The sequence below is a fragment of the Gracilinanus agilis genome, chromosome 3 (assembly GCF_016433145.1).
Source record: "Gracilinanus agilis isolate LMUSP501 chromosome 3, AgileGrace, whole genome shotgun sequence".
Taxonomy (NCBI): Eukaryota; Metazoa; Chordata; class Mammalia; order Didelphimorphia; family Didelphidae; genus Gracilinanus; species Gracilinanus agilis.
In genome coordinates, this window is record NC_058132.1 from 675,672,879 (window position 1) to 675,698,089 (window position 25,211).

The 25,211-nt window shown below is 37.2% G+C and overlaps 1 protein-coding gene across 1 annotated transcript in view; it reads left to right on the forward strand.

The window, feature by feature from the left end:
- The window catches only part of NAALADL2 (N-acetylated alpha-linked acidic dipeptidase like 2), a 412,400-nt gene that overhangs the window by 339,506 nt on the left and 47,683 nt on the right, over positions 1-25,211 (forward strand). Inside the window, exon 8 of the mRNA XM_044669560.1 lies at positions 17,082-17,175. Coding sequence (XP_044525495.1) covers positions 17,082-17,175 — 94 coding nt within the window. The remainder of the gene's footprint in view (positions 1-17,081; positions 17,176-25,211) is intronic.

The following is a 25,211-nucleotide window of genomic DNA, read 5'->3' on the forward strand; positions in this document are numbered from 1 at the left end:
GTAGGCACTTATTAAATGCTTTTTGATTGATTGGTACCTTCAGAATATTCAAAGAAACAAAGAAACATCTCTGAAGTAATGAAGGCATGTTATCAGTGAAGGAGATGCAGTGAACGGAGAGGATAATTGCCCTTCCAAATGATCCCTCTCCTCTGCCAGGCTCATACTACCTTGATTCTGGGTTCTGCTCTTTCCTCTTTTTACTTGTGGTAAAACCATCCCTTTGGCGGAGGGATGTATCCATGAGTCCTTTTTTGTAATTATGGATAAATGTTTCTTATCAGAGGCATCTCTAGTGGGAAAGAGACTAGGGGAGCTAGTGGTAATGTGGTACTGTGACATGTGGAAGTAATTCCTAGCTGAGGAAAAGGGTGAAGGACAAGTGGAGAAACAATTAGTATTTGATGGACTGGATCCATTCCCAGTGAAGGAGGGATCCCAGATAGATAGTAACTGTGAGACGTGGAAGTAATTCTCTTCTAAGGAAAAGGGAAAAATTGGGGTTTCTATTAGACCTTAGGTATGTCTAACAATTTAGTTTTGGCAAAGGAAACTGGAGAAAATGTAGACCCACCCAAAAGCACATGTAGAAGAAAGCTTGAAATGAGCAGTAATGGAGCATAGGTATAAACAATTGGCCAAGGAGAGGCCTGATGGCCCCAGGCATGAGCCTAGGATACATATTTTGTAGAGGAGGAAATTGTTTTCTATCATAGGCCAAACCAATAAAAAGTTAAAAGTTTGTCGAATCTTCTTCAGGAGAGCAAAATGAGTCAGACAAGTTGGCAAATAGTTTCTGTTAGATAAAGGAGTACCAAGGCCTAAAGTTTTAACTGGGGGTATTTTGCCTCTCAAGTAGAAAAGAATCATCCAAAAAATGGGGAAGGGGGACAGAAGAGACTTTCCCAGGCCAAATGCAGTGGACCAAAGTGTTATATCTCACAGACACCAAGCAGAGGTGACATATGAGCCCTAAAGATTCTCATATATCATATAGAAGTGAAGAGAAAACAATTCCAGAGGTGTGAGAAGATGGCCCTGGCTAGCCAACCTGTAGGAATGAACCTAGAAATGATCTCAAGAAAAAAGTAAGGAAGGAACTCTAGGAGGTAGGCAAATATCCTATAGCATATATAAATTATAAGGATTTAGCTATAAGAATCTCTATAAATGATAAAGTCTTAATTTCTTCATCTGTTAATATATTCTTTCCAATTCTTTGTCCCCATCCCCCCACTTTCCCCTCTTCCCATGCTTAAAATCACCTAAGCAGCTTTGTACTTGTGGAAGAGCAGAGAATAAGCTGGGGATGGGAACACCATGGGAACCTTTGTGTTCTTTTCCTTCAATTGGGTTAGGGATAGAAAAGGCTACACAAAACAAAAAAGGACAATAGGATAGTAGCACTTAGAAATCTGACATGGACACCAGTGAGCTAAGGAAAAGGGATTGCTGGTAGAAGGCTTGGAGCACAGAAAACCCATTACCACCTCTTCTATATTAGGGTTTAACAGCAAGCTTATGTGGAATCATTCAGAGCTTAATTTTCCCTTTTGTAAAATGGCTAAAATAAAGCCAATCAACCTGCCCACAGCAGGTAAGATATAGACTGATTGTAAAGGAGAGTTACAAGGATTTCTGATTTGTTCAAGCCACCAGTGTCAAGAGAATCTTGGGTATTAACTTTTGTATTCCTCTCATAAATTTGCCTTGTTTTTAAAAAAATAAGGAACTATGTCTCGTGTGTTTGTGTGTGTGTGTGTGTGTGTGTGTGTGTGTGTGTGTGTGTGAGAGAGAGAGAGAGAGAGAGAGAGAGAGAGAGAGAGAGAGAGAGAAGAAGACAGAGAGAGAAGGAAAAAGAGAAAGAGAGAAATAGGGAAGAAGACAGAAGGAAAGAGAGAAAGAAAGACAGAAAGAGGGAAGAAGAAAGAGAGAGAGAGAGAGAGAGAGAGAGAGAGAGAGTGTCATGCTGCCTTTGATCCAACTTATTAGCTATCAAAACTGCTTGTGGCTTGTGCTAGCAATGATGATCTATGAACCAAATGGTTCTGGTTTACTTATAGGACCATACCACCATGTTAAGTTGAAACTGGATTTTAATTGAATGCCAGAATAATCTTTTCCTTGCTAAGAAGCCTAAGATCCATCATTGATAAATTAGCATCCAGGGGTGGCAGACCTTTAACTAGCATCCTTCAACATATAAGGGAAAAGACAGGGAACTTGAGAGCACTAGACCCTGACTTTCTTCTTGGTCTGTATAATTACTTATTTACATATCCATATTGGGTGACTTCAACTGAACATTGGAATTTAGTTTAGAAAAAATTGGTCCTGGAAACTCATCATGCATACATTCACACATCAAAGACACAGCAGCCAGCTTCTTCTCTCATATCCTATTATTTTTAAGGTTTCCCAACTAGCTCTAAATGGGATACTCTACAACAACTGTTATTACATTTATAGCCAGAAGATGAAAATGCATTAAAAATCTAATTGCATATAGTAAGTGTCAAATATATTTTAAAATATTATTCAAATCAGTTCTAGGTGGAAACAGTAGTTCAAAGGAACAGTCTAGTTCTTTCGATCTTTGCCCCCCCACCCAATCCTGACACTTGCTTATTGCATTTGTAATAGACTGCAGCAGTATGTATATTATCATTATCTTTCATATTATTTCTCTGTAAAATATTTGGGACTATGCTGTAAGATTTTATGATTCATAGGGGACAAAATTAGGACAGAGGGCAATGTAAATAGAGAGCTAGCCTTGGAGCCAAAGTCCTGAGTTCAAGTTAAACCTCTGACACACACATTTAATAGAAATATGATTGAACAAGTCACCCAATCTCGAGGGCTCTAGGCAACTTTCTAAGATTATTAAAATTGCCAAGAAGATGCCAACTTAGCACAGTAGGGGATGTTTCCTTATCTATGAATTCCCATTAACAATGAACTAAAAAATCCAGTCCTCAGGGACCAAATTCAAACATAGTCATAGCTTCACCAAGTCAGAATTTTCACTATTTTGTTTTTTCAGTTCTATTTCAAAGACAGAAATCATCTTGGTCCCCATTCAAAGCAAAACTACTACATTGATCTTCTGATGAGATAATTGGCTTGTAGTGTAGTTGAGGAATCAATTATATTATCATAATGATTTATTTTGCTTCTGCTAATGATTCAGTGTTGAGAGGAAATGTCATCTTTACCCTTTCTTAAAGTATGCTTTCATTTAAGAATTTAAAGTTAAAACCATGTTTCCTTTGTTCAAAGGAGAGGGCAGTTTGAGAATTGGCATCTTTCTTCTGATTCCATGGGCATTTCAGGGCTGGGTCCTGAGAAGGGAAAGTCCCTGACTACGTCCCACTAAAGGAGAACTTGGAGGCAACTCTGTCTTGTTTCATTGTGTAGTCTTGATGTATGTCTCTTCAGCATTATTACTCACTCTGCTCCAATCAATGGTCTAATCTTTCCTTTCTGTGATTGATTCCTTTTGATTAACTTGCCCAGTACATGATTTAATAAACAAGATGATTACCCTTTTATAAATAAACAACCTCCAGCCATGTTGCCACGGTTACAGTGGAACCCAAGTCTGGCCCTTTACTGAAGAAAAATTCCTCCTCCCAGACATTGTAGAGAAAGTGCTTTGGATATTCTCTGAAAATGCACAATCTCATAGAATCCCAGGTTCCCTTCAGTGTCTGTGGGGTGACTCATAATACATAGACACACACACACACAGAATCATTGGCTGGGCTGCTATTCGAGGAGGCAGCTTCCCTGTGGTACGGCAGGGAAGGAAGGAAAAGGTGAAGCCTCCCAGAATGTGGTCTCAGTGATTATGTGGTCCAGGTGCTACACTGGCTGGATGCCTTCATGGAGGAGAAAGCTGCCTCTGCGTTCAGCTTTATGGCACTTCCTCATCAATGGAGAAGCACAAACGGTGACTGCTCTCTAAAATAATCTCCTTCCGAATCCCTCCCCCTCCTCTAAAATAGCCCCTGATGGGGTACCTGACAAATGTGAAAATCAAGGCCGCTTAATTCATGTACCAAATACGCGGGACCATCAGAGATCCAGGCGAGGGAGCACAACCTGTGTTTTTGGCCCAGGACGTAGACTTGGAAGGTCTCAGAACTGAGAAGGTACCCTTTAACAGTGCAAGAAGCACAGCGTTAATAAGAATAACTCATTACAATAGGAAGCTAACAGATGGTGGGGATGGACTGATCCCAGCTCTCCCACCCCCTCATCGCAGACAGGCCTTCTTTATATCAATCTCACTCTGATATCCCTGTAACATGATGTCCTTCCACCCTAATCTTAAATAAGGGCAACTTTCATATCCCTTGCCCACAGGCACACGCTAGAGTCCTTTATTTGCCCCAGGCAGATTTGCCCCAGGCAGAAATACCTAGTTATGGCTCTAGTTTCTGACAGGCCTGATATATCAGAAAACATTGTGTTTCACTACCCTAAGGATTAGTCATTTTGTCAACGTGGCTGGAAAACATGTTCTCCTATGGTCAACCATCTGGTGATGAGATTGTGTATTTATCAAGGTTGGTCCTTGGATAACGGACTTATATGGGGAACAGCAAGAGCAGAAAAACATAAAGCGTGTTAGGGAAACAGAGAACAGTTTAGTTTTCCTGAAACAGAGAGAGTGTAGAGGTGAGTAACATGGGAGAAACCTGGAAATGTTGGGCAAAGGTATGAGAACTCCAGCTTGAGGAGCTCAAACTTTGAGCCATTAAAGAGAAATTTTGAGTATGTTTTTGAAGTTCTGAATTGAAATCATCAGTATGATGACTGGATTATTTCAATCCAAATTTCATCTGGTTTGGAGCCAAGCCTAATAAAAGGAGTTAAATTAGCCACTTATCTCCCTTTCAGCTGATAAGCAATACAAAAACAAATGAACCAAACAACTACCACTTTCCTGGCAGTGTAAGTGATTGTCTAGGTCTGGTTCAAAAACTCTAATGTTTAGGTAATAGCCATTTACAGGCCACAAAGTTGTGCAAATGGCAATAGTTTGGTAAACCCACTGACCAAGGTAATCTGCTTTTTACCTTCACTCTGTCTCCCAGATATCATTGATGTTTATTTAGTTAATTCTACTAATTGTGAACAGAGGTGGAAAATATTTTAATTGCTAAAGGTATCTTAGAGTCTGGGGTTATTTGATTTGATGATTTCCAGCTTGTAGTAGCCTAAAATAAGCCAAGATAAATGGCTTCCAAAGACTTTTAACAAGCACTTCAAAATTAATTTATATAAATTCACCATAGTTAGGAACCCCATGTTAAGTACCTGAGGAGAGCACTTGTCCAGAGCGGGTCATCTTTGGATTTCCCTGATAGCTATTTAATTGGCCCTTAACTGCTTCATCACTTTCTAGAACTGAATCAGTTATGCCTGGGCAGCCATTGGTGGCTGTAGTCTATTAGGGCTCAGGCGAAAGAAGAAATACAACAGTGCCTTATATTTATACAGATCTTAGAGATTTGCAGCACTTTAAGGAAACTTTCTGGACAAACTATCCAAACACTGATTGCTAGTATCAATAGCAATTAGTAAAAAGTTTGTTTTTCTAAAGTAAAATAATATTTATATATTGGCCTCAGGATATAAAAGCTTGATGGGATTCTAAACCCTTCTTTTCTCACCCTACCCATGCCCTCTCTCACATACTTTCCTCTAAAACATAACAAATTGAGTCATGTAGATAGGAAACCAAAGGCCCTGATGAACGTTTCCTTGATTTGTCCTTTATAACAGGAAAGGTTCAGTCATTTTTTCCTGTCTGTCACCTTAATCATATTAGCCAAGGCAAAAGGGCAACCCCAAATCAAGAGCAGATACTCTTTCTACCTCAAGGCCTTTTGGGAAAAGAAACAGAAATCTTTTAGTAAACTACATGCATCAGACTTTCCTAGTGTTTCTTTTGAAAACATACAAAAAAGGACAGAAGACACAGACCAGTGAGGATCAGTCAGTCAATAAAAACGGTCAGTTAGTCAATAAACTTTTATTAAGTGCCTACTATGTGCCTGGTACTGTGTTAAGCACAAAAAGAGGTCAAAGATAGTCCCTTTGGTTGTGAAGAAGATTATTTAGTTATTAGTTAGGTCTCCCTTTCCTCAAGGAGCTTATAAGGTAATGGGATAGACAAGCAAATAAGTATGTAGGAATAAGCTATAAACACAAGAAACAAAAATTAAAGGAGAGAGGGAAGGCAATATATCCAAGAGTGATTGGGAAAAGGTTCCTGTAGAAGATGAGATTTTAATTGGTACTTAAAGAAATAGGAAAACCAGTAGACACAAGCCAGTGTCTAAGGGAGGACTGGAACTCAGGTCTTCTGGACTCCCAGCACTTTAATCCACTGCCTCAAAATCTAACCCTATATTCCTATGATACTGTGGTCATAGGAGAGGCAATGTGGCATAGGAAATAGAAGACACTGACCTCTGAGTCAAAAAAACCCAAGCTCAAGTCCAGACTCAGACACATGTCTCAGTGTCCAGCCACCTTCCAAGATACTTAGAAAAGTATTACTGCTCTGTCTTGGAAAAGGGGATTTCCTATTCACTGAAATTATAGATGCAGTTTTTGCTGTTGATTTTTTAAAAGTTCTTCTGAACTTAGATACAAATTGCCAGATCAGATAATGGTAAATCACAAGATCACTACAGGATAATCACATTAGTGCTTCAGAGAAGGAAGAGATTGTTTGGCCTTAGAGTATTAAAGAAGACTTCATCGAAGAAGTTAGCCTTGAAAAATGGCTGAACTTGAGCTCAGTAGATAAGAGGGAATAGATCATTTTAAGTAATGGAGGCAGTATGACAAAGGTACAGAGACAGGAATGAGTATAATGTATATGTGAAATTATTAAGAAGAATGGTCTACTTGGGAGAGGGTGGGTAGTGTTATAAGGAAGTGATGGTAAATTATATTTGCTCTTATTGTTCAGTCATTTTTCAATCCTATCCAATTCTTCTTTACCCCATTTGCATTTTTCTTGGCAAAGATATTGGAGTAGTTCTCCAGCTCATTTGACAAATGAGGAAACTGAGGCAAACAGGATTAAGTGACTTGCCTAGAAAAACATAACTGATAAGTGTCTGAGGATGAATCTGAACTCAGGTCTTCCTGACTCCAGGCTCAGTGCTCTATCTACTGTACCACCTAGCTTGAATGCCCGCACAAATACTATTAGAACAATGCTAGGAACTTAAGTCCCCAATAGATATTTATAAATATAAATCTTATGGTCTTAGAAAGCAAAGAATCTTGAAGAAACTCTAATGGAACCATGAATCTTCTCTGCCTCTATTAGTAGCTAATATCAATAGATTTCTTTAAAGCAGACAGAACATTTATACATGCTCTCTCATTGGGTCCTCATAGCAATCTTGCAGGATAGGTGTGACAATATATGACAGTATGCCAGAGGGCAAAGACTATCTTTTATCCCTTCTTTCGTATACCCCACAAAGGATGAGTTCTGTACAAGGTGATAGTTGATTGGTGGTGTTGGCTATTGTGCAATTCAAATATTATTCTAACTTGCAATGTTGATGACCTGTGACTATCATGATTGGAGAATAATAGTTATGAGAAAAATAACAAAGTGAATTTCACTTAAAATAAGTAGAAATTAACTATTAAAGGGTGGAGACTGACTCTTGGGAAAATTGAAGAAACCCTAGATCTGTGTTGGCGAACCTATGGCACGTGTGCCAGAGGGGGCTGCTCTCTTCCCCCTATCCACCACACCTCAGGATATTTTTCACATCATCTGCCCCTCTGCCCATTAGCCCAATGGAAGTTCTTCCTCACTTTCCTGAACATGTAGCCTGAGGGTACAGTTTGGGTACTGGTCTCTAAAAGTATTTTTTCAGCAATGATCTTCTTAATGATAATGCTTTGGAAGTCAATTGATGAATAAGCTTTTATTAAGAGCCTTTTGAGTATAAGCCCCTGAAATGAAAGATGATATATATGTAATACTATTTTTTTTCAAAAAATTGTGCCAAAAATCATCACCTAATTCTTTATCCATTCTAAGAATTATCATGTAGTTTTATTTATATATATAATATATAATATAAACTATATTTTATTAAATAAAAGATACAATCCCATTTTATAATTTAGGAAACTAAGGAAGACCACACTTATGTGATTTGTCCAGGATTACAGACTAGTAAGTGTCTAAAGCCAGATTTAAACCAAGGTTTTCTTGACTCTAGATCTAGTACTCTATCTACTGTGCTACCAAGCTGGAGCATCCATGATATGCCAGGTACTTCATTAAGTATTGGAGGCATTTCCCAAGTAAAAGAATGTCAAACTGAAGGAAAAGGTATTTGGAAAATGAAACCTATAGCTCACTCTTGGTGCAACTTGAAATCTAGAAGAATGACCTACATATTTTTATCATCAACACATCAGAGAGGAAGGTATTGATAGTAAAAAGCGTCATAATTACCAGTAAGCACAAGAAAAGAGAATCCTATTAATTTATTTTCCTACTCTATTTTCTATTCTTTTTGTACTTTAAAGTTTGAAATGATTTCCCTCTCTGATTCTTCTTTCCCATTCCTTCAAGTTATACTTCAGGATAAAATTATTATTGTTGCAGTCATTATCATTCCTTTCAACCATAAGAAAATTTCATCCAGAAACTTAATCCACTTAAGTTAATTGTCACAACAAAGAGACAAAAAGAGCCCAGAAAACACTGTAGTAAGCAAACATTTGACGTACTGGCCAGAGAAATATGGTTGCCAAAGGTAATACAGGGTTAGAATATAAACTTCTGCAAAATCTTATGAACAAGGATGATGGATGATTATGAGCCCTATGGTCTCATAAACCACAGAGAAGCAGTGGAGAGTAAAACCAGTTTTTAAAAGATTGGCAAGATATCCAACTAAGCAAAGTCACCCCAAGGACATTGGAGAATGAAAATAAAAGAACTGTAAACAGAAGAAAGATGCAAAAGACTTGTCAAAACTGTTTTCACCAACTGATTTCTCTTTCAAGGAAAGTAGCCCAGTTCATTCACAGACCAACATCACAGTCCTGAGGTAGAGGAAAATCTAGAAATGAAATGAAAAAGAACCAAAATGGTGATATACTGAGCTGATCCATGGTGGAAGGAAAACAATTGTAGGGACACTGAGGGACCAATATACAAAGCATCTGAAAGAGGTGTGTAATTAGAATTTTGTTTCCCAGGACTCACACTCCCAGCCTCCCATTTACATATCGGCATAACATACTAACATAGGGAAGATATCAGTGTTGTGTAGCTCCACCCTCTGGCTCTTCTCTGGAAAATGCATGAGTGCCAGGAAGGAGAATTTTACTCATGTGGCTTTCCTCAGACTTTTTACTTTTGTTCTTTTATTTCTCCTACTTCAAGTGATTACTAATAAACTTTATAAAATATAATATTTAGAGTTATTGGATATTAATTTAAATTTTACAGAGGGAAAGATAATAAAGTGAACAAAAAGTTGGCTTCATGCTTTATTAACACTGCAGGGAAGTGGGGCAGAAGAGAACAACTGTCATCCTATATACCTACTTTCCCCCCTAGACAGACTTTTGATGATAGCCACTCTGCAAGAACAGAAGACATCTTTAATGAGAATATTAGCAGGAAGCAAATAGGCTTTCACAAATGATATTCAACAGTAGACCACAGCCTTTCCATCTCACAATTAATTGAAGGATTACCCTGATATTAGATCCCAATAGGCTTATTGTTGTTTAGGAAAGAAAGGGGAAACATTTGTTTTAACTAAAATGAAATGCCTCTGTTGAAGGCACTTTTACAAGGTATCAATGTATCAAGATCATTCAGTATTCTTGAGAAGATGTAACAACAGAACATAACTATTTATTGATATCCTGATAATAACTTTAGGCAAGACCTAGAACAAGGAGACCCATGCTCACCAAAAGTATTTGCACTGTCATGGAGGATATTCAGTGTAAAATCCAAGTCATAGAAGAATTTCCTGGGAATACTAAGGTCTTCCAAATGTTCCTGTTGGTAGTTAATATTGGACTGAATATATAAAACCCTAAAGCATTTTAGGGCCTTCTGGAAGTGATCTATACTTTCACTCCAAAGAGTTTGGCTACTCTAACCATACAGGAAAAATCAAGTGAATTAAGACTATTGCCCAGATTAAACAAACATTAGATGTGTTGTGGGATGGGAGAGCTGGATGTTATCTGGTTCAGGAGGGTATCCTCTTAAAGAATTACCAGGTTCCAATGAAACTTTAAAAATAGAGGAATTTATCAAGTGAATGCCTGGAAGGGCCAGTTCAGATAAAATATGCCTTCCTGAGGAAAAGGGTTCCAAGGTTTTTATACCTTAAAGGAACAGAGACTAAGCAACTTAGAAAAGAAAGTGGGGAGTGGGACAAACGGGGATTTAGGTGACATTCCAGCATTAGGTGCCTTGGTGTCTGGAATAGAAGCACAGGTATACTTTGTGATATCCTGCTTAAAGGTGGGTGAGTTGCCTATCTCAAAGAATCTAGTGATGTTTGAGGTACAAACAGAAAACTCTTGTCATAAAACTTGTGTAAATGCATCTAAAACAGAAGGCAAGAAATCCTTCATTTCTTCAGCTGTCTCTTTGGTTGCACCAAGGCCAGATGTCTTTACCACCAGCATTTCTGGGGTCCAGAACCGAGGAATTCCTCAAGTACTCATTTTGACCTGGTATTCCTCTAGAAACTTGGGGCATCCAGTGGACCCCGCACCCCCATTCCAGATGGACACCTTAATGGACTTGTCTTATAGTAGATATACAAATGGTTTAGATGGTGCAGAGTAGAAACAAAAGAGTGGCTGGACTGAATTTGGAAATTAGAAAGTTCCGTTATCGATCCTAACCATCCAACAAAAGCATAGGTCCATCTTTTCAAAAATTAACAGCATAAAAAGAAGATTACAAAGTAAGGAGAAGAGATCCTTCCTATGATTTAGATGCCCATAATTTAAAAGGGCAAAGAGATTGAGCAAATGGGAATACATGGCAAAAAAGTAATATTTGAAAGTTTAGACCCATGCAGGATCTCATCGTTGGAAGAAACCCCAATTATCCAGTGTGTTAAGTAACTGAACAAAAATCCTCTCTCCAACATCTATGACAAATGATCATCCAAATAATGTGAGCTTCTTGAGGTCAGGAACTTTCTTAGCCTTCATCTGTATTCCCAGTACCCAGTACATAAAAGATATTTAATAATTATTCATTGACCTGTGAAGGATTCCAATAATATGAAACTCATTATCTTATGAGGTAGTCAATTTTTCTTTTGGACCATTCTTATTACTGAGAAGTATATCCTCACAGAGGAATAGCTAGGTGGCACCATGGATAAATTGCCAGACCTTGAGTCAGGAAGACTCATCTTCCTGAGTTCAAATCTGCCCTCAAATGCTTAGTAGATTCTTGATCCTGGCAAGTCACTTTACCCTGTTTGCCTCAACTTCCTCATCTATAAAATAACCTAGAGAAGGGAATGGTAAACCACTCCAGTATCTTTGCCCATAAATCCCCCACTGGGGTCAACAATCATATCCTCTTTGTGCCCAGACTATTTTATTTTCACTGAATTCCCTAGTCCAGTTCTTTGTCCAAGTCAAATCTCATTTCCACACAATAGCCTTTACACATCAAGATAGCTATAATGCAAATCTCTTCAATCCAACAAAGATCTGTTAAGTAGATATTATAGACCAAATGTAGAAGAGGCCTAGATTATAAAAGGGAGGTGGAACAATCCCTGCCTTCAAGTAGTTTACACTCTATTGGGTCTTGCTTATCTTTTCTTCTTCAGATGAAGCATTAACATCAGCTTCATAGAATCCTAGACTTAGAGGCATGAGGAAATTTTAGAGGCCAATGAGTTTAATTCCTTAATTATCTTTAGTGTCTTGGACACTAGACTACTTTATTTCAAGGATATATAGAAATTTAGAGCTAAGAGGGATTATAGAAGTCATCTATTTTAAGTGTCTTATTTGACAGATGAAGAAAATTATATATTTTGTTAGGTTAAGTAATTTGTTCAGTCACAGAGCTTTTAAGTATCTATGGTAAGATTCAAATGTAAGTCTTTCTGACTCTATGTTCAGGCCTTCATTCTATGTACTAAATGTACTAACTGTACTAAATGCTTTTCACAAATATTCGATCTTCACATCAACCCTAAAAGGTAGGTGTTAACATTGACCTCATTTTATAGTTTAGGAAACTGAGGCAAGTAGCTCTTAAATGACTTGCCCAGGATTACATAGCTAGTAAGTATTTGAGACTGTATTTAATATATATATATTTAATGTTACATAATAATATAACAATAATAATAATACTAATTCATCAGACCTTCCTGATTCCAGGTCCAACATTCTATCCAATGTGCTACCAAGCTGGATATACAAATAAAAAAAATAGTTATTTCCCACATGGGACTTATATTTTATTGGAGTAAATAGCATTTAGATAGATACACAAAGACCTTTAAATGATTCCTATTTAGTGTCGAGACAAACATTTTAAATTAAATATTAGCAAAGAGGCTTCAGAAACATAAAAAAAAAATTATGACCATATTGGAGTTATATCAGGAATGCAGAGTTATTACACTATTAGGAAAACTATAAATATAGTATAGTATAAATTAAGAAAAATATCACAAATCTGATGATTATCTTAATAAATGCAGAAATAGCTTTGAGCAAATTACAATTAATTCATCTTTAAAACACTAAAAAAGCAGAGAAATAAAAGAACCTTCCCTTAATATGATAAGAAATATCTTTCTAAAACCAAGAGCCAGCATTATTTTTTTTTAAACCCTTAACTTCTGTGTATTGGCTCATAGGTAGAAGAGTGGTAAGGGTGGGCAATGGGGGTCAAGTGACTTGCCCAGGGTCACACAGCTGGGAAGTGTCTAAGGCCGGATTTGAACCTAGGACCTCCCATCTCTAGGCCTGACTCTCAATCCACTCAGCTACCCAGCTGCCCCAGCATTATTTTTAATGGAAATAAACTAGAGGTCTTTCCAGTAAGAGCTGGAATTAAGCAAGAGTGTGTATTGTTACCTCTCCTATTTAATATGGTGCTAGAAATGTTCATTATACCAGTAAGAAAATTGCCATCACTGCCCTAGAGCCTTAGGAACTTACCTTCAAGAAACCCCTTGACTGACCATTGTCCTAGACTGAACAATAGGTCATCAAGCACTCTTGAACAGCCTAGGATAGGTGTGGTAGATGTAGTCAAACCTTAAGTATCCTTTTTGTCTTTGTAGTTTCTATTATTGTATTTAGGTCTCTTCTCTAAGACTATATAACCAGTCATCCTACCTTTCATATATTCCCTAAGATATAAATAGAACCCCAAGTTCTTTAGTTCAGTGGAAATTCCCATTCTTGGTATTTTTCCAGAAGACAGTTCTCCCAGAGCCTCAGAGATGGGTGGTTCTGTGTAGCTACTGGCCATAAGAACATTGTTTCCCTTGAGCTTTTGTAACTGCTTTGGTCATTCTATGTTTTTTAACAAAATCTCTCATTTCGCAGTTGATTTGACAGTTTATTTACAGAATCCTAAAGAATCAACAAAAAAATTAATTGAATCAATTGATAACATCAGTAAAGTTGAAAGATATAAAATATACACACGTGTATCATCAGCATTTCTGTGGGAATTATTAGGAAAATCCAATTTTAAAATTATTATAATTAGATTATATATTATATGTGTATATAGTACAGTAGAGTAGAGTATAGACATTATAGTATAAAATACTTTGGAATCTACCTACCAAGACACATATAAAAAGCATATGATCAAAATTATGAAACACTACACAATTAAAGATAGATTTTTTAAAATGGAAGAAATACTAATTACCCATGGTCAGGCTTAGCCAATGTAATGAAAAAATGCAACGTTACTTAAATTGCTTCATGGTCTTCATGGACTATACAGTATTATTATAGTATATAGCATAATACATATTATTACATATATTTAGTATTATGAAGTATACAGTAATATTACCTCTTTATAGCTAAAAATGCAATTATTTGAATGAACAAAACATTAAGAATTGCCATAGAAATAATATGAAAAAAATGTGAAGGGGGCCAAGCAGTACCAAATCTCAAATTATTCTACAAAGCAGTAATCTTCAAAATGATCTGATATTGGTTAAGAAATAGGTCATTGAGTAGGATAGACTAGGTCTACAAAATACAGAAACAAAGAAACCTAATAGCAGAGTGTCTGATAATCCTAAAGACCTGAGTTATGGGGGTAAGAACTCATTATTTGACCCAAAAATGTCTGAGAAAACTGGAATGCAGTTTTGCACAAACTAGTATGGCCTGGAAGCTCATCCTATATACTATATACACCCAAATGAGCTCAGAAACAAATTAGAGAAGTAAAGAAGAAATTACCTTTCAGACCTATGGATGGGGACAGGGAGTGGAGGGGGGTGGGTTAGATGACCAGTCAAAGGAGAGAGCAGAAACTATATTACCAAACTTACCAGGAATTTTGAAAATCCTTTTTTAGGATGTACTAGATATTCTTTGAAATCCCTTAAAACTCTGAAATTCTGTAATTCATCTCTTCTGGATCTCACTAGCTAGGCAATCTTGAGCAAATCAGGCCTTTAGAGCTTCAGTTTACAATGAGGCCGTTGGAATAGCTGATCTCCTAGTTCACTTCTAGGTTTGAGATTCTGTGATTCTATGAAAATGAAGTGGTTGGACCAAATCTTAATTTTCACATCCTGCGATTGTGTAGCTAACTAGTTTGATGCCTTTTGAAAAGTCCCTTAACCCTGTAACCCTGCAATATAATAGAAATTGGGCTAAATATGGAGTCAGGAGACCTAGGGTTCAAATCTTGTCTCTGCCTCTTAAGACAGTTTGAAGTGATGGCCCCTAAGGTGCCCACCTGCTCTAGATATTTGAGACTGTGATTCTGTGGCTTTGGAGATGAAACTCTCCTGGCTTCCATTTCCTCAGCTCTAAGGGTGCTTCCCTTCCCAATCTGAAGTCTCTAAATTATAGGTTTCTGTGTCCTTTTCCCCAATCTCAGTTCTCAGTTCATCTCTAAAATGGTTACAAGTACCCTCCCTCCTTCGAAGTATTGGGGGAATCAAAGGATGTGAAAATGCTTTAAAATTTATGGTCCTCTGGTTAGACCAAAGCAAGAGGTCTTCAACCAAGGGGAGAATTTGTAAAAGTCTCTACCAGCTTTGAAAGGGGCTGAGGAAGAGTTCCTCTCCCTTTCTCACTCAGGGACATTTCCAATAACTTTCTTTCTACGTAGGAAGCAATTTGTGTCTAGAGATTAGAAGTAGGCCAGGTGCTGTGGAAGCACCACTATTGGTTGCTAGGTGCTTTTTTGGATAGAGATAGCAGGGTGGCTGGCTCACCCTCCTGTTGTCAGAACTGCCACATCTCACTTGGAAGATTAAAAAAAAAAAACTCCAACAAAACTTTCCTAGGCAGAGAAGACTTTCCTCGACTTCATTTCCCTTCACATCACATTTAGCCCTCTCATCATCTCATTTTTAGCCCTTGGGCATGTGGTCACCAAAATCAAAAGTGTAGGCAAAGCCTACCTGCTCAGCAATGTCTGTTAGCCAGAAGATGCTGGTAAAGAGGAAGTGTTGTGCTCTCATTTAAAAAAAATCAATTTTAGAATAAAATTCTTTGAGGAAGGGATGAGGTAGAATGGTCCCACTATTAAAGCACGGCTTTTTCAAAAGACAAAGAAGGTTTGGAAGGACATAGTTGTAATAATAGCTGTTCCTCAGGCTGCCTTAAAGAGGGATGCATTTTTCAATCATAGCAATTCTCAAAGATTCCCTTCCAAAATTTGTAGAAGGTTTGCAATTGGTATCTATTTACATCAGTGGCATCAAACTCAAATAGAAACGAGGGTCAATAATCCTTGCAAAAGAATCCCATTGGGCTGCATGTTGACTTAGAAAACTCATTATATATACACATGTTTACATATCTTTTAAGCTAATACATCAACACATTAAAATCAGGTTTTTATCTTTTATGGGTTCCACTTGAGAGCCCTGTGGGCCACATGCTTGATAGCTGCTGTTGTACGTTCTATTTTTTGTCTTATTTCCCCAGGATGCTATAAGATCTGTAAGGTCAGAGACCATAACTAATCTAAACTTTCTATTACGCCCAGTGCACAAAGCCAGAGCCCTCATGTAGTAGGCACTTAATATATGAGACTCTTAGCAATTTGTTCCATGTTTCTGGACCTTAGTTTCCTTATTTATAAAATTAGGAATTAGACTAGATTATCTATAAATTCTATTCTGTTGTCTGTATGATTAACACCCTCACCTATCTTTTTTAAATTGAGCTTAATGTGGCTATGGGTGATATCAATTGTACTGATGACTTTTTGTTTTAAAAAAAATAAATTAAAAGTCTGGTGAGACTGACGAGATGATTGGTTTATGAAGTCTTAGTGTGATCTTCTGTTTGATTATGTTTTAAGTAAAGTGAAATGCATGTCTATGATTGCTAAGACACTGATTCCATTAGCATAATATTCATTCTAAATTATCCCTTTCCGCTTCGTCCCTGTCTTCTGTCATGAGACACCTTGAGCTAGCTGATAAGTGACTGATTAAAAGTTCGAATATCTCACCTCCGTGCAATGGAGCAAAAATATTTCCTAATACTTTATCTCTTCCTCAAGAAATACCAAATATTAAATTCCCTCTTACCACCCTGAGACATGTGAAACATATTGAGTGATTTTTCCCCTGAGTCATAAAGGATTAAAATGGGGGAAAAATGTTATCTCTTCTTGTTTGAATAAAAATTTTCCAAATATTTTATCCTTTTTCATACGTTTTTTCACCTTGATGTATAAAATTATATGAAATACTGACTACCCCCACAAAAAAATCCCTCTTAATTATTGAACACATTAGCAATTTTTTTTTCTCTTTTTCTTTCAGCTCTCAGGAGAAGTGATTTTGCAAATTGCCAATGATCCAGTTCTGCCCTTTAATGCTCTGGATATAGCATTAGAAGTTCAAAACAGCCTTAAAGGTAATTTGTGAGAATTATAGTAATTTGAGCAAATGTTAAAAAATGTTTCATCTAATTTTCAACAAAGAATAATAGTATGCCAATGAATATAATTTAGTAGTCTCCGTCCTTCTTCAGCAATGCAAGAAGTCTTTCCTTACTTCTAGAAGGTAACCAAGGAAGGGCATGGAGAATTTTAGATGCCATTTTGAGAAGAGTCAGGAGCTGTTGAAAGATGAGGAGAAACTTGGAATTTGATAGCTGTCCAGACTACTCTTTAAAAAAACAAACAAACTATATATATATATATATTCCTTCTATCAAAGCAATGTGTCATTTTTAAGTTTGTATACTTGTTCTTTGATTTATATATGAATCCAGAACAACTCTAGAAGACTTTCCTACTCTTCGGGGTCTCTGTCTGCCACCATTTAGTCATCTTCATAAAGTTAAAGATATATCTAAATTTTTTAAGGAGAGATAATTGTCTAAGATGGAGAAGTATTTTGTAGCAGCCTCATCTCTCTTTCTTAGCTGCAAGACTGTCAGATAAATTATAGGCCAAAGAATAAGGAAATGAAATCAACAGATAAGAAAATAAATAACTATAAAGAAATGAAATCAATTGAATTTGAAGTCAGAAGAATTAGGGCAAATCAGTCAACCTCTCTGTAGCTCAGTTTCTTCATCTGAAAAATGAGGGGTTTGATGAGATGGTCTTTGAGGTCTTTTCCTACTCCACATTGATCATCTTATGAGTGACATAACTATGTGTCCTTGGGTTGGTCTTTTTTTTTTTTCCTGGACTTCAGTTTCTTCATCTGAAAAGTGAAGGACTTAAACCCGATGGTCACCAGGATGTCTTCTAAAACTAGCTGTATGATCTATGAGACTATGATCCTTCTACTCTGCCAAGTATAGTTTCTACACAATCCTACCATTATAATTTTGCCGTAGGAAAAATGCTTTCACCTATAGGAATAATGCCTAGGATTTCCTTCAATACACACAGTAAGGGAAGGGTCATTTTGTCATCTCCCTATTTCTCAGCAGAGAATGTTTTCATGAGAAAGTGGTATTATGCTGCAGTCATGCACTTACTCAAACCCAAATAGCTATTTTATTTTGAATATAGGCAATAATCCCAGATGATTTCATTAGCCAAGCAGTATGCATGCACAGTGTTAAATTAAACACAATATTTAGCCGCTTAATATAAGCATAACTTGTTTATATTTCTTTTGATTTTATTATGACAGTTGAGCAATAATTAGTCTTAAGTTCTTGGCTACAGTTAAAGATAAACGGTCTTTGTGACTGATCCATAAAATGCTGTTTCTCCCGCACTGCGTCCAGGGTAAGGATGAGAGTCTCTGAAACCCAATTGCATTTTCAACCATGTAATTTTCACCATTTGACAACTGGCCATTTCATTTATTTATTGTACTGGTTTACATTGGCAGCAGATCATTCCAGTTCTCCTCCATCTTCACAACCACCAAGAAGAAGGATAATTTACCACAGAAAAATCTGTTTTGGTTGATTTATTGGCCATTGCTAGAGAGCTAGATTTGATGGAATGACCTTGGTTTGAGTGTTTAGCCAGAACTAAACAGATATATTTTGGAAATGAATATGGATGTACTCATTTGTTGGCCTCTGTGTTTGTATGCACATGTAAATGTATATATTTTCTGGTAGCCAATGTAATATTAAAATGTGGGGCTGACATGATCTATTTTTTAATTGTTTCCTAATAATAAGAAGCCTAACAGAGTGGATAGAGCACTAGACTTTAGATTAGACAATCTAGGCACAGCTCCTAGGTCTATTCCCCTGCTCCCTATGAGACTTAGCCCAAGTCACTGAAACTCCTTAGCCTCAGTTTCCTCATCTGTAAAATGGAGGGATTGGATTACCTGACTTCTGAAGTCTGTTCTAGCTCCTTGATCATATTACCTATGAAGATTATTCAAACTGTATATCCCATCATTGTATGTCCATAGAAAAATCATAGGACCATAGATATAGAACTGAGAAGGAGCATGGGAGGTCATGTAAGCCAGCTCCTTCACTGTACAAGACAGGACACAGAAGCCTAAATGACTTAACTGAATCACATAGATGGTTAACATCAGTGCCAAAATTCTGCTGCCAAATCTAGAAGATTAAGGGTAATAGTTTTACATTCTTATAATGATCAATGATTATAAAGTACTATGTTTATGTTACATTATTGGAACCTGACAATAACAGCAGGTAATAGATAATATGAGAATTATTCCCACTTTCCTGACAAGGAAGTTGAATCTCAGAGAGATTAAGGGACTCAATTAATCAGTCATAGACATAGGACACAAACCCAGGCTTTCTGATTCCAAGCCCACTGACCATTCTGTTACTGCAAGAGTATAGTGTTTCCTTTTTCTGGGGTAGCTCTGTCCCCTCTTTCACTTAGAAAATAGCAATTTTATATAATTTATAGTCACATAAATGTGATACTTTTATTTAATACCAACCATTTGTCTTTGTCAGCAGAGAAGTTAGTTAACAAACATTCTTCAAATAGTAAATGCCCAAGAAAAATAAAAGTCATTTAGTCTCTGATCTGACTATATACGCATTTATTTAGCTCAATCTAGACACAGCAGGAAATCATCATTTTGAAATGTGTGGCTTACTGCTGCCTCTGTAGTTCTTCACGAAATGGAAAATGGTTCTTGGCAGCTCTTCTTCATGTTCTCTGAATAACAGACAATGTTGATTTAATCTACCTTTTTTCCCCGTTAGCTCTGATAATTCATTAGTGTCAATCACTTAATTTTAGAGAAATGAAAATTACTTTGAAGGTGATAATTCCATGCCCTGTTAGGTTTACAGTTTCATATTTTGAAGCCTGTCTCTATTTTAAAAGTCACAGCAGATTCAGATCTAACCAGTTCTGCTTTTGTTTCCTTTCTCAGTTCCATAAACTCCCTTTCTTCCATCACAAAAAGAGCTTATACATACCTGTGAATCAGGAGACCCTGTGCCAGAAGCAATGAATTGCCACTTACTAATCTGAATTGAAATTTTACTTTCTAGGCCTAGAAAGAATTCTCAGCCACCACCTTCCCACCCCACAAAATTACCTAATTATGGCTTTTAATCATCTTTAGCTCACTTCTTTAGATATTTTAATCCAGGTTAAGCAGAACTAAATTGAGACTTTTTAATATTTGGCTGTATGGTCACTTGCACCAGTGCATATTGGAGAAAATGTATTCAATTTTTACACATCTGTTCACATCCTATGTGACATTTGTGAAGTCATTTCACCTAATTTGGACCCCAGTTTGCAACAGACAAAGGGATTAGATAATCTCTAAGGTCATTCCCATGTCTAAATCCCTGATTCAATGACCCCCTTAATTACAAACTTTACTAGGTTCAAAAAAAAGTTATATGGGGAGAGACCCACAGATGGGATAGTGGTTGGTCCACTTAGGGATCCCACTGAATTACCCAGTCAGGATCTCTGGGTACTCTAACCTCCAGTTAGTGAGAGTAAAGGAGAATCACTTTCTCTCACTGGGCCAGTCACACAAATGCCTTAGAGATAATTGACGTGTAATAATCAGTATCTCTTTTATTATAAAAAGGGATACACATTGAGGATCAGAACAAAGGCTCCCTAAATCTAAGGGATCTAGCAATTCACCCAACAACCCTCTATGTCCCTTGTAAGAGGGAGCCTTCGGGTCTTCCAGCTAACTTACCAGTGCCCTATTTCTATCTAGGTGCTCCCCAAAAGCTGACTAAGTTACTTATCTATGACCCTCAGTAGTTAGTTTGAGTTAGTTCAAAAGCTGTCTCCAAAACCCTTTAGGATTGCCCTCAAATGGCAAAGTCCACCCGAGATGATGTGATCCCTGGGGTAAAAACCTCAAAGCCAGTCTGACAGGATTTTTAGATGAACCCCTTCTGGAAAGCACAGCAGGTATGATCAGATCCTTTTCTAGATATTCCCAGTCAAACAGAATACCTCCCAAGATGATTTAGGGGGTTCCCCTTCTTCACAGTCAGATTGAGGTAGCTAAGCTCTGACAAGCTGCCTTTCCTCCACTCTTCTGGACAGGAAGACCTCAAAGCCTCCTCCAGGAAGTCCCTGACTCTACCAGTCGTTACTTCCAAAACGTTCTCCTTCTGCCTTCTGCCTACTAAAATCCTTTCCCTTGAGTTCCTAGTATGTGCCTTAAAGACAGCCTTCCACTTTTCTTGAATCTTATCCTATATCTATCCTTTTCCCATTACAATTCAAAGAGGAACTTGCTGAAGAAGAGACTTCCACTGAGCCAAGTTCTACAGGAAATTGGTGCATTACCTTGTCAACAACATTTCTTAATCATTTTCTTATGTCCAATACCCATTATATCCTCGGTCATGAATTCCATTTCTTTAATTAAATTGATTGGTACAACATTCCATTATTTCCTTTCTCCTAAACTGTTTTTGGTGTTGATGTTGTGATGTTGGTGGTAATCATGGGTAGTGATGGTGATGGTTAAATTATAAATCCTTTTTATGCTTTTTTTTTACATTGATGTATCTATATTATCATTAGTATGGATATTTCCTCTCTGAGGAGTGCACAGCATAGGCTCCTCCATGATTTCACTTCCTGTATAATTCTTATTCATGTCTTCTTGAAGATTGTCCATCTGCTCTGAAGGTCTTTTTATATTGCAAGGGTACCAATGTAGCACTTGGGTTGGCTGTGTATTACACAGAAATGTAGACCATTTTCAGGTTTGGCTGCATATATGCCCCCAAGATGATGCCTTGCAATCATTTTACATACACAAAGCATTTGTAGTCTGCTATAGTCTACTCAGATCCACCATATGCCGTTCCATTGCTCTAATTTTAATTTTATTGTAAATGTTTGTAGCCATACAATACTGTATTTTGGGAATGGGAAGCCTTTTCTCAGTCTCTCTGAATTCTAGTAGCTTTCCTAAATGTTGTCTCTCCCATTTGATTGTGAGCTCCTCAAAGACAAGGACTGTCTTTGTATCCTCAGAGCTTAGCAGTTTCTGGAACATTGTAGGTGCTAAATAAATGTTTATTAACTCTGTAACCAAAGGGAGGACCTCTGCAGGAACAATCGCTTTAATATAATGGGAAATGATCAACAGCTCCATAGCAGCATTATCTCTTTCTCAACTGTTTGAACTTGGATCCAGCTTGTTGTTCTTTCCACCTTGCTCTCTCTCACACACAGTGTCTCTCTGTCTTTCTGTTAATCTTTCTCCTTCTCCTTCCACTTCTCCTTCTCCTCCTCCTTCTCCTTCTCCTTCTCCTTCTCCTCCTTTTTCTTCTCCTCCTTTTTCTCCTTCTTCTCCTTCTCCTTCTCCTTCTTCCTCTTCCTCTTACTCCTCCTCCTCCTCCTCCTCTTCCTCCTCCTCTTCTTCTCCTTCTCCTTCTCCTTCTTCTTCTTCTTTTCTTCTTCTCCTTCTCATCCTCTCTCAACAATTACTTATTAAAAACTATATTCCAGACAGGGTGCTAAGTGCTGAGTACACTAAGAATTCATGGAACTAGCATTTTGATAGGAAAAATAACATGTCAGTAACTAGGTATAAGCAAGACATACATCAAGAAAGTAGATGGAAAATAACCACAAAGAGAAGGCTCTAGCAATGGGGGAAGGAGATGGAAATGGGAAAGATCTCCTGCAGTGGGTGGAATTTGAGCTGAGTCTTCAGGAATTCTAAGGGCTTTAATAGGAAGGTGTGAGGGGCAGACATTGTAGACGTAAAGGACAACCAGGGCAGAGACACGATGAAAGAAATTTGATCTGCAAGCTGGCCAGTGTAGCCAGATCATGGAGTATATGGAGGGAAGTAAAGTGGAAGAAGGCTGAAAAGGGAGTCAAGTAATGACTCAAGTAATGAAGAACTTGAAATGCCAAATATAGGAAACTATGTGAGATCCTGGACATAACAGGGAGTCATGTTGTTCTTTGAGTAATTGTGAAATGATCAGATTTCCAATTTTCTTTATTCCTTTTTTTAATTATTAAAAAAATAACCTAGAACTAATTTTTAATCCCTACAAACTCTCCTCTACCCACTCAAAAAAAAGCAAATATATGTGCATAGTCAAGCAAAACAAATTCCCATATTAAACATTTCCAAAAACTTGTTTCACTATTCTTATTACTATGATTTTTTTTTTCTGACAGGAAATGGTTAGTATCCTTCTATCCTCTGAAATCATAGTTGATCTTTGAATTGATTGCAGATATTAAAGAACTGATCACATATTCCCTCAGAGGACATCTTTCTGTTTGAAAGAAATGTAGAAATAGATCATTTTTTGAAAATGAAAATTATTTTTGAACTGAATGGAGGATTGACTTGGATTTGAAGGGAGAAAGGCAGAAAGATCAGATAAAAGGTATTTATTATAGTCCAAGCCAAGAATGAGACTATGAGAGACTAGACTAGGAAGGCTGCTTTATGAATGGAGAGGGAATGTACAGGGAGAATGTTGTCAAGATAAACATGGCAAGATTTGGTAATGCACTGGATATATGGCCTCTTTTAGCATATCCCAGCCCTTCTTCTCTTACTCAGAAATGGAAATTAGTCTTGGGCCCTGATGAGGCTTCTCAAGGGAAGGGGCTACATTTGTTCTGAATAGATTCTGGGATTGCCCCCAGAGTGACTTCAAGTTTTTGTCTCATTTTCCTCATCCTTCCCATTTGGACTCCCAGTTTAGAGTTAGGGCATTCCCCATTCACTACTTTAGGAGCTTGATCCTAGGACCTAGATTAAATACAAGGTCAAAAGAATATCAGCATAGAAATAGGATAGAGGAGGGAAGCTCTGTCTGATATCCTGTACCATTCCCCACCTCCATCTAACTGTGCTCTCCCTTGGTCTATTGTGCACAGCAGTAGAAGTTGGCCAGAACTATGAGTCCAGTAAACCAGGTTCTAGTCTTAACTCCTCTTCTGAGCAGCTATGTGTCCTTGGGTAAATCAGTTCATTTCTGTCAGCTTTTATTTTCTCATTCCTCAAAACTGTTTAGCAGTAAGCAAACTGGATTTCATAGACACCCCCCCCCTGTATTTTATAGTATTTCTGATTATTTCTTCAGAAAATTGGAATCCTACCACTATTGTTTCACATTTAAATATCTAAAAATTGAATACCTGTATGTGGAAAAAGAGGAGGAAGAGGAAGAAGAGGCATTCAGGCAACAAGTAAAAGTGTCCTTTTTTGAAGAAATTAGTTGAGAAAGAAAGGAGATACTTAGGATGAAAGTTATCAGAGATGGTAGAACCTACTGAGCTTTTTTAATTGATTTTTAATTTTTTTAATTAGTAGAAATCTAGTTTTTACTCCTTTGCATCCCAATTACCACCACATTGGGAAAAGCAGGGGGGAGGGGGGTAAAGGGATGTGTGTGAAATTCCTTTTAGTAAATATGCATAGTTAATTAAAAAAAGGAAAACATTTGGACCTCAGTGGCCTTCTTAAAAAATATGTATGTTTGTTTATACCTTGGGTCCTTCACCTCTCTATTGGTGGTGGATAACATTCTTCATCACAAGTATTCTGGATTCCTGGGTGCCATAGTCTTATAGCTTTCAGAATCATTTGTTTCTACAGTACTATTATTGTAAAAATTGTTCTCATTATGCCCATTTAATTCTTCTTCAGTTTATATAATTCCTTAAAATGTTTTGTTTTTATAATATTGATGTCATAATATGTTGTTCTGATTCTACTCACTTCAGCATACTTGAGTTCATACAAGGCTTTCCATGCCTCTTGGACATTGTCTATTTCTTCATTTCTTATAGTACAGTAGTATTCCATCACATTCATATACCACAATTTATTTAGCCATTCCCCTTCTGATAGGCATCCCCTTCAATTCCAGTTTTTGCCACCTCAAAACTGCTATAAATATATATATATATATATTTTAAAATATTTTATTTTTTTAGAAAGATTTTCTATGGTTACATGATTCTTGTTTTTACTTTCCCCTTCACCCTCCTT